We start from the raw sequence: 11,078 nt of genomic DNA on the forward strand, positions 1-11,078 counted from the left end.
CGCAGGCATTAGAAAAAAGTTGTAAGACACTACTGAAGGCTCTGAAGCCAATCAACCTACATTTTCCAGTGACAAAAACATGAGTAAATGGAGCACAACAACTTTCATCTGTGCACATAAAACATTCAAATGATTAAGCAGCAAATAAAGGTTGCCAAATAAATTAGTTCAAAGACAGGGCTCACAAGCCAGAGACTCCCAACCCAGTTGACAAAACCAGCACAACTGAGGTATGATAAAACCACAGATAAAATATAAGCTAGAACCAGAAATATAATCTTATCAACACATGGAGTCAGAACCCTAAAAATGAGAGCAATATTTGCCAAATTCTAAAATGCAACAAACAGATATGTTGTTTGACTGATACAAGAGTACTGAGATGGTGAGACCTCAAGCTAATTTTGTAGCTACCGCGAGGTTTCAAAAATCTGTTCACCTTCCTGTTATTCATCAAATCATACCAAGTTACACCCCACTTACTGTACACAACACTTAGCTTCATATCAATTAATTTCCTCTTTCATCGATGGGAACGACACATATTATTTTTTACAAAATTGCCAGTGTCCCAACACCCATTTGGACACTTCCTTATAAGCAGGAATACCTTAAAAAATGTATTTCAACCTCTACCACTCCACATCCCCAACTGTCTCAAACAACTGCATATCGGTACTGCGATTGCACAAGGTCAAAAACATGGCTCGCGAATACTTAGAAATTCAAACTGAAAAACAAGATAATACATTATTAGCATCCAACTGCTTTAACAATGATTTACAAGGAAGGCTGAAATGCAAAGAGCATTATGATGCTCATAGCATGCATTCCAAATGGAAGGGAATGGATTCTACATTATTATGATGCTAGGCGCATAAAATTGATACCAAATTCAAGCTCCAGATATTACTAGAACAGCAGAACATTATGAGAACAGCAGACCACGAGGGTTCCCGCCAAAATTTGTGACTAAGGAACGTTTACCTCAAGAACAATCTAGCTAAAGACTTCATAAAACTTCTCAATGACGATCAAACCCGAGTCGATGGATTCGAGCGGATCCTTCCGGAGCCGATGCCTCAAGCAGTTTGGAATGACAGTAGCAATATCCTCCACCGTGACACTGTCCCTTCCTTTCAATGCAGCCAGCGCCTTGGCAGCCCTGTTAGTCACAATGTCACCTCTGAGTCCATCAACATTCAACTCAGAGCACACCTTGGATATCTTGACACGGAGGTCATGGTCAATCTGCACAGCACCAAGGTTACTCCGTGCAGATGATATCTGCTGCTGGAGCTTCTCCTGCTCCTCATTGTACGACTCACGGAACGTCTTTGGATCCCTGTCAAAACGAGCCCTCTCGTCCACGATCTTCACCCTGAGCTCAGCGTCCCTGACAGTACCAACCTGTGCGTGCATCCCGAACCGGTCCAGCAGCTGTGGCCTGAGCTCCCCTTCCTCCGGGTTACCAGAGCCGATGAGGATGAAGCGAGCAGGGTGGGATATGGAGATACCCTCCCTCTCGACCGTGTTCCACCCCGACGCAGCAGAATCCAGCAGCACATCGACGAGATGGTCGTCCAGCAGGTTGACCTCGTCGACGTACAGTATGCCCCTGTTGGCCTTGGCGAGCAGGCCGGGCTCGAACGCCTTGACGCCCTCGGTGAGCGCCTTCTCGATGTCGATGGTGCCGCAGACGCGGTCCTCGGTGGCGCCGAGGGGCAGGTCGACCATGGTGATCTTGGCGGTGGTGACGGGGAGGCTGGTGTCCCCCCGCAGGACCCGCTCGCTGACCTCGGGGCCCATGACCTCCGGGTCGTCCGGGTCGGAGTTGAAGGGGTCGCCGACGACGACGCGGATGTCCGGGAGCAGGTCGACGAGGGAGCGCACGGTGGTGGACTTGCCCGTGCCCCTGTCGCCCATGATCATCACGCCGCCGATCTTGGGGTCGATGACGTTGAGCAGCAGGCAGAGCTTCATCTCGTCCTGCCCCACGATGGCCGCGAACGGGTACACGGGGCGCTGGCTCTCCTTGGCGGCCGCCGACGCCGTCGCCTCCTGCGCGGAAGCAGAAGCAGACATCGAATGCGGGGTCGCGGAGGAAGGATCACCATGTCCTGTTGACCGGCGGGGATTGGAGAACGGGGGGCGTACCTGCTCGGCGGCGGTGGGGGCGGCGACATTGCAGACGGTGAATTGGCCGCGGCGGAAGTCCAGCCCCTTCCTGGATGGTTGAATGCGCCCTGCGAATAGACCGGGGAGGGGGGTCAGTGGGGTGTTGGATTCGGTGCTCGGTGATGAGCGAGCTGGGAAACAGAGTGGGGAGGGGAGGGAAATGTAAGATGAGATGACGTTACCTGAGGAAGCTGCAGCGGCGGCGAGGAAGAGTGGGCGGGAGGTGGAGCCCGGGAGGAGGGCCCTCGCGGCGGAAGTGGGGGAGAAGGTGGAAGCCATGGCGAGGAGGAGAGGAAGAAAGGGCATGGGGCGGTGGTGGTGTGGGTTTGTGTGGAAGGAGCGGGGGAGGAGGGGGATAGGGGGTGATAAGCCAGGGGGAGAGGGACGGGGACGGGAAGCGATATCGGAGGGGATGCTGCGATTGGAGGCTGCTACCTTCTGGATCACTGGATGGACGGAGGCCCGCTTGGCAGTCGGCACCAAGCAATCTACGTTGATGGTGATGGCTTGATGCTAGGGCGACATTGCCACTGGTTTGAGGGTACACGCAACGGCTCAAAATGATTGCTTGATGCTACTGCGGTATTGTGTATTTGATTTTAGAGCAACGTAATGGTTTAGAAAATAGTATTAAACAATAATAATGTTACTATAGTGCTACGATAAAACATTCATAGAAAGGAACCTTATGAGCGTTTCTCTCATCGCTTCGGCTCTCTCTCCGATCCGCCTTCTACACTGGCCTAGGTTAGATGTTAGTGTGCGTATGTGTGAGAAGCGCTAGGCAAGAAAGTCCAGATGTTACCGTGCGAGAAGCGCTAGGGAAGAAAGTGGTAAAGCGAAGGGGCCAAGCGATTGGGTCTAAATGAATATTTTATTTGAGAACAAGTTCTACATTTTATGATAGGCAGGGGCGGATCCAGCGTGTGGGTGTGGGGGGTTGCTCAAGCCCTCCTACCCCACTGGGCTCCATGAAATGAAGAGAGAGGGAAGTGGAAAGAGCAAGAGGGAAGAAGAGGGAGAGGAAGAGGAAGAGGGGTTGATGGAAGAAGAAGGGAGGTGAGCACCCTAGACTTAAACTCTGCATCCGTCCCTAATCATAGGGGTTTTAAGCATTATGCCAGTTGCAACAACTACACGCTAATAACACACAAGGTCGTATCTTAAGGTTAGATTGATAAATATTATCCTTGCCCTAAGGTCTTTTTGGTCTACACACATTACACCTTGGATCTTTATGGGAAATCTATCTTCTTCCCTAATTCCTTGGTCCCAACATGCTTGCCTTTATCCTCACAAAGTCAAATTTAGTCCCCAGCATGACAACATACATCCGGTCCTATCACCTTTAACGGGTCTCTTACATCCATTTGGTCCTATTGCCTTCAACGGGTCTTCTACAACTAGTCACAAACATCGTCCCTACTTTAATACTTATTTCATAATCAGATAAGGATCCTCTATTTTATTGGCATCACGTTAAAGCACAAACCATCATGCAGCAGTTTGGTTGTGCCACACTACCATCGCCTGCCACATGCCCATGTTTGTTGGGAGCGCATGTACTAAGCATGTTTGTTGGAGGAGAGAGCGCCAGTTGCTGCTTTCACTTTTGGATAACATCAACGATGAAGTCAACAAGGAATGCATATATGTAGAAACTTATGTTGTTATGTTATGTCCAATACACGTTGTCTATAAATAATGTAGCAACTCATGCAAAAGCATGTAATAAAAATTTCAAAGATGACCTAAAAGTTCTTATGCAAAAAGTATAGTAACTTGTGTTTTAATGTGTAACAACCAAAGCAACATAGCAACTTCTGTTGTAGATTGGGGACACTTGTTTGTATAGGTAGCATCTCATGTAAAATATAGTCTAGTAATTTGTTTCACGTACCTATGGCAACTTGTAATGTACATCTAATAGCAACTTATGGAAAAGACATAACTTGTGTCAACTTTACTTGAATATATAGCATCATTATACATAACTTGATAGTAAGAATAAAATATTTTTGAAATATATACAATGTGAATCTCACTATATTGAACTTTTGGTAGTGAATGCAACGATGAATCCAAATAACACATGGACATCCAAGAGAGAGAAGTGTACTAGTAAGCACAAGCCAAATTGATTGCATGATGATGATGTTCCAACTCCCATGTGCTCCATCCCAAACGAGCTAACGCACATAACAATGAAAAAACCTCCTCTTCTTAGCCTAGACAATAGTAATCGAACATCACATAGAAGACCTCCTCTGCTTAAGTGCTTAGCCCAAACTTGGGATTATGTGTAGCTCTATCTTATCTCTAGGACAACATAGTCTTTGTGATTTTGTTATGCATTATTTGTAATAAATCAAATTTCTAAATGCCCTAAATAACTCAAACTAGGTAAATGGATAATCCACATTGGTTCTTTTTACCATTGTAGCATCTGTAACTATGTATGAAGAATAAATGTCTCTGAAAAACTATCCAAATGACAAAATATTAAACATATTTATGCTTCACAACTCATCAAACCACCCTACCTATCAAGATTTAGATGATCGTATTGTTTGGCATGCCACTAGCTACTACGATTGCCATTATCTTGGTATATATATTAACAACACAAACTAAGAGCAATCTATAGCATGTTTGACCCGACAAATTTTGTCATAAAAAACTTAGGAAGGTGGTGTTTTTAAATCATGATTGTAAGTTACCATACTCTTATATCATGTCATAGACACATTCCTTTACCAAACCTTGTATAAGGTGTAGTGAAAAATTGTCAAACACGTCCTAAATTACATGTATGAACTAAGGCACCATTTGACAACCAGAAATGTTTCTGATTCTTGCGAGAATCAATAGAATCATTGTCAAATAGGCCAGCTGAGAATCACTTCACTCAAGAATCACTAGAAACATTTCTTGTTTTTATGCCTGGCAAGGAGAGATGCCAGATAGTTGGTTTTGCATGATTCTGATTCTTGCCCCTATTAGCAACCATAATTTTTTTGTTAATTACTTTTTAAGTGAAATAAGTTAAAATAGGTTGTACTTAAGTTGTTCTTTGCCCAAAAAAAGTTTTTGAATTTTTAAAGAATATTTTATTTTTATGATTTTTTATGAAAAGTATATTAGCATCCTGCCTATTAGCCAAACGGTTTCACGAAGTGATTCGGATTTATTACCAGAAAATGTTTTGTCGGTGTTTTATAAACCAGACTAGTAAACTTATACGATTGTCGCGCTGCTCTAGGAAGACGATGGTAGCATCCAATAGACACGAGGATTTATATTGGTTCAGGTCGGATCCCTACGTCCAATCTTACAGATGATCGAGTGCATGTTCCTCGCTTGAATGCTCTGAAGTTCTTACAATGGGGGTGCAAGAATGGTAGAAGAGATGGAAGGACCTATGCTAGGCGAAGAGCTGCCCGAAGAGAAGCTCCAGGAGCCCGACTATAATGGTGAATGAATGGAATGGTAGAGGATTTAGAATATGTCTGGAGAGGGTGCCCTAGCTGCCCTTATATAAAGTTCAGGCCCAGGGCTTGTACAATGAGGAGGTTCTCCCGACCAAAGGGTCGAGAGCCTGAGGGAGGTCCTAGCTAACTTGGCTTTCAAGCTATGCCATCTTCTGGTGCATGTACCGGCTGTGGCGACACTATAGCCTCAATGGTGGTTCATCAGCCGTCCTGTGTAACGTGGTGTCCGTCGTGTCCTCCGTCATCGCTTCTGGTCCGTAGGGGCGCGGTACTAGAGTTGGCAGCCGCCTTCAAGTTGTTGATCATTGGGTCATCACTGAGGAGCTAAGGGCCACGATCCTGATCGTTGGGGTCGTGGCTCTCGTCGGCCCGGGTGGCCTTTAAGTCAAGGCCCCCATCGTGGTTCCCATCCCATAGTGGGTGAGATCGTTCATGCGTCTTATCGAGCCGTATCTGGCCGGTGGTCATCGTGCCTATCGTCACCGCCTTGGGGAGGTGTTGTCTTGTCTGATCTTTGTGGCGCAGGGCTAGCATCTAATGGGACCGAGGTGACTGCTGTCCCCTCGGTCCTTGTGGGATCAGTGCGGCATGCTTGCTTTTGTCAGAGCAGGCGTGCCTAGCTGCTCTCGACCTCCCCCCATCCCTTCTAGGGGTCGTGACGGGGAGAGGTCGTGCATTTTGCGAGTGTCGTGTGACTGAGGTGGGTGCAAGGGGTTAGGGCTGACCCCATCTTTAGCGCCTAGTCTGCTCTACTCGACTCTTGCTTGGCCTCGATCGTTTGGGCCCTTGCTAACTATTGCATTGCAGGCCACGCTGCCTGCTAACTAATCGGTGCCTTGGGACACCCTGGGGTCATAACCCCGACAGTAGCCCCCGAGCATTTTTGTGATCACGAAGTGATCGTGAAAGCGTTGGTACGCGCGTGCGTTAGAGCGTGGGCTTGTGGTTGTGTCCTACTCGAGCTTCGTTGCTCAACCCTTGAGGGCTAGTGTATTCAATGTGGTAGGTGGATGTTGTGCCCCGCCCTATCAGGGCATCCTGACGATGCGATTCTCGGTTGATGAGCCCTACCATGTCAGTGTGCCGTGTTTCGCGACCCAGGTGGAGCCATGTGGTCTTGTCGACCCCTGTTATGGCTCCTCATTTGGGAGGCCTAGACTTATTTGCCCTTACACGGGTATCTAACCTTTGTTGTGGCCCTCCATGGCGTGCCACGCGGCGTGGGGGCCCTTAGCCGTTTGATCCCCCTTTGGACCTATAAATTGGGGCTTTTCTTCCATTCGCATCATTCATGGTTGTAGTTGCAAAATTCTCCCACCTTCCTATGAGGAGAGCATGTGTGGGGGTATAACCCTCGATAGCCACTAGGCTGTACATGGGCCAAGCCGCCAGGGGAGGCCTGACCCATAAGATCAAGCCGCGCGGGGCACGGCATAGGTCGGCGTGCACCGCAAGACTACGTGAAGCTTCCTTGACGACGAAGGAGAATCTGATAGGATATGCTAGATATCATATTCCTTGTAAACATGTATCATGTAACCGATTAGGATAGATGCAATCGACATGTAACCCTACCCCCAACCTATATAAGGCGGGTAGGGACCCCCTTCATTTTTCATCGGATATCTCATAATAGAATCCACCAAAGACATAGGACGTAGAGTATTACGTCAAGCTGATGGCCTAACCCATCCTAATCGTTGTCTCTTGTGTTATGTGTCACCATTGAGTTCCTTCACGTGCACCTCCACCAATTCATCTACTACCGTGGGCATACCCCTCGGTAGACTGCCGACCAGATTTCATCAACAGTGGCGCGCTAGGTAGGGGGGGTGTGCTAAATCCATTGCAAACTAGATGGTCCGCTTCCTGAGCTCCATGATTCTTCCTGAGCCAGGCCTGACCTTCACTGTAGGATCTATGACCTGGGTCATCAGCGCCGACGGTGTTAAGGAAATCTTGGAGGCGGTGCAGAATCACCCTGCGCCGATCATGCCAGCATCTCCAACGACATCTTCGATCTTGGCGCCCAGCTGCTGGGTTAGGAGATCCATCAGCAATGACGATGTGATTGCATCCATCGATCGGGTCATAGACGACTTAGTGGAATGCCAGCTCCTCTTGGATTCGGTCTTAGATCAATCTAGAGCGAGCGAGGAAGTTCCTGCACTCCAAGATCACCAAGCCACTACAACCGAGCGACCTACTTGGCCACATCGTATGAGGCAGCCAGATTCAAATCTAGTGATCACGGCCACTCCGAAGGGGCGCGCAGTGTAACGCCGACCACTCCCTACTACCGGCCTATGCTTGGCCGATTATGATGCCCCGATGGAGAACCCACTGAGGCCCTATCCATTTGGGCTAGAGGGTGCGGGATCTGCATACTAGAACACCATCCACCACCTTTTCGTCGACCACGTCGAGCACGACCACGTCAGTGACCTCTACATGATTGATCTGACTAAGTCCGATCAGCCCGCGCCCGTGGTGAACATGGTGAATATTCGCCAACTTTCGGAGGAGTCCCTCCATAATGTTCTAGAAGAAACCCCCGATGAGTATTCCAAGGGCTCGACCAAGACTGCCTCTAGCTACCCTACCTTCAATCTAGGGTTCGGGGGCATGATTTTTCATGTCAGCCACGATAGTGTAACCAGAGACGGCGAAATCACCGATGAGCGCAATGCTCGCCTAGCAAAGAACGCCGATCAACAACGTTGCCGAGATGAGGAAGCCTCTCGTGGAGTTGATGGGGATCCTAACGCCCCGCACCGCACGCGCCGCAATCTGGAGGATGAGTTCGACATGGTGGGCAACCAGCCAGTACAGAAGATGCCAAGCGCCAATCTTGCCGTCGTTTTCAATGAGCTAGAGAGGCTCCCACAGACTCCAGAAGTTGAGAAGATCTAGGCGCACGTCATGGCGGCTCAAGTTCAAGTCAATGATCCAGCATCCTGCTCCATCTTACTTGATCGCGTTGGCTCGCAGCCATCGCTCCCACCACGATAGAGGACATCAACATCGGGGCTTCGAGCGCCCTCGACCCCAAGCTGGCGGGTCCTACCTCTATGAAGGACCTAGGGGCAGCTATGAAGGATATGTCGATCAGGGCGGATGCCCACCTCATCCATCGGGCGACCGAGGCGGTAACCGCAGCGCCAACTTGGAGGTGAATCAACCCCTGCGATATGACGTTCGTGAACATATGACGTTCGTGAACACACAGTATTCGCCTAAACGGATTAAATGGCCGTTTAAACAGCCAGTAAACGGTAAACATTGGTAAACTGTTTTGTTTAGGGGGTAAATGGAAATTAAATGGTTGACCGTTTAAACGGTCAAAAACAGGAAAAACGGTCTAAACGGCCTAAACGGAACGGAGATAAACAACATTAAATGGGCTAAACAGCTATTTAAATGACTGTTTAGGAGAACACGAGGTAAATCTAGTTCAGTTTTGTATAGATAAATTTGTATACTTAAGTTTATTATATTTATAAATGTGTACACTTGATATGTTACATGCATAAATATCTATAATTGGTTCTTTTCACATGCATAAATATATATACATACCAAAATAATTGATTTTTACTCGGATAAATATGTATAAATGCTAGAATACTTGATGTTTTACATGCACATATATAATTATATGTATTTTTTAAAGTACAAAACCGTTTAGACCGTTTAACTTCGTTTAAACACCGTGTAAACAGCCTAAACGCTAAACGAAGGGCGACCGTATAAAGACCATTTACCGTTTAGGAAAACATCATGAACACATCAACGCCAATATCGACGCCCAAGATCGCATTGAGAACAAAGGGCCGTGCACTACGAAGCAGAGATGGAACGCCGGCGCCAGTTCGACGCTGAGCATGGAGCACCCGGTGTGACCCGAGCACCACCCGCCCTGGCGCCCCGGACTTCGCTCATTCACGGCAAGACTCCGAGTTGTCCGGTGGTCCATGGGCTTCAAGATAGTTGGAGTGGACACCTACGACGGCAAGGCCAACCCTGCACAGTGGTTAATGCTCTATGAGATCATCGTGAGAGCTGCCGGTGGAAGTGAAGACATGATGGCAAATTATCTGCCCATCATGCTCAACCAGTCTACGAACAACTAGCTCCTTAGCTTATGAGAAGACTCTATCCAATCTTGGGATGACCTCAAGAAGGTCTTCACCGAGAACTACATGGCCAGCTGCGAGCAGTCGAGCACCAAGTATGACCTGGAAAAGCTTCATCAAACCTCTGGGGAGTCCCTACGCAGTTTCATCATGCACTTCTCGGAGACTAGGAACTTCATCCCCAACATCAGCGATGGTGAGGCTATCACCGCATTCACCAAGGGGCTCCAGCACGAGCAGCTTTGGGGAAAGCTCTACCGCAAGAGGCCTACAACCATCGATGAACTGATACAGATAGCGAACGGCTATGCCGATGCCAAGGAAGCTGAGCGGGCCGCCCACTCTGATCACCCTCAACGCCGTCATGATGACCGTCGTGAAGAGAGGCGTTACGATGATCGCGACCATCACCCCAACGATCATGACTGCCATCGCAATGAGCGTGACCATCGCCCCGATGACCACGAGCACCAATGCGATGACCGCCCAGGGAGCTCGAGAGATAGACAAAACCACTGTCGTAGGCCTGATAACTCAGTCAATGCCATCAACCCTCCTCGTGCGAAGCGCACCTATGACATCAACTATGCCAAGCTCCTTGATGGCCCATGCCCTATCCATAAGGCACCAAGCATACCATGGGAGAGTGCAAAGGCTTGAACATGGCTTTTTGTGTGGAGGACGCGAAGAGGCCACGGCGCAATGACGATGATACGAATGACGGTCAAGGCAAAGAATGGGAGAAGGATGTAGGCCCTACTTTCTAGATTGCCACCAAGACTGTAGCCTCCATCTTCGGTGGTCGAGCAGCCTTTGAAGACAAATGAGAGCAGAAGCTTGTCGCCAAGCGCGTCATGTTGGTCTCTAGCTACGACGAGCCTATCACCAACCCCAAGTACCTCGACTGGTCAGAGCACCCGATCACCTTCTCCCAGGCTAACTAGTGGGCAAATATCCTATACCCAAGGCATTTCCGCTTGTCCTAGATCCCATCATCAAGGACATGCACTTCTAGAAAGTCCTCATCGACGGAGGGAGTGCCCTCAACATCCTTTTTGCTAGATCCCTAGAAGAGCTAGGGCTCAAGAAGGAAGACCTCATCCCCATGGACTCTCCATTTTGGGGGATCATCCCCGAGAAAGCATCCCAACCCCTAGGGCCGATCACCCTACCGGTGTAGTTTGGCACCACCAAGCACTTTCGCACCAACTACGTCAACTTCCTGGGCCGTGCCATCCTTGGCCAACCATGCCATCCACGGTTGACTAGCTCT

General features: G+C 48.5%; 1 protein-coding gene across 2 annotated transcripts; it reads right to left on the reverse strand.

Annotated features, from left to right (window-relative positions):
• Nucleotides 1-703: 703 nt before the first annotated feature.
• LOC136508140 (magnesium-chelatase subunit ChlI, chloroplastic) lies at nt 704-2,533 on the reverse strand. Of its 2 annotated transcripts, XM_066502769.1 has the most exons (3): nt 2,361-2,533; nt 2,158-2,246; nt 704-2,061 (listed from the first exon to the last, which is right to left on the reverse strand). In XM_066502769.1, the coding sequence occupies exons 1-3, from the start codon at nt 2,482-2,484 to the stop codon at nt 1,000-1,002; spliced, it is 1,275 nt and encodes a 424-aa protein (XP_066358866.1). In that variant the 5' UTR covers nt 2,485-2,533; the 3' UTR covers nt 704-999. The 2 variants fall into 2 exon arrangements, with proteins under 2 accessions (XP_066358866.1, XP_066358865.1); XM_066502768.1 differs by having other exon boundaries at nt 2,158-2,533.
• Nucleotides 2,534-11,078: the final 8,545 nt, after the last annotated feature.

Source organism: Miscanthus floridulus, chromosome 15 (assembly GCF_019320115.1).
Source record: "Miscanthus floridulus cultivar M001 chromosome 15, ASM1932011v1, whole genome shotgun sequence".
Classification (NCBI taxonomy): domain Eukaryota; kingdom Viridiplantae; phylum Streptophyta; class Magnoliopsida; order Poales; family Poaceae; genus Miscanthus; species Miscanthus floridulus.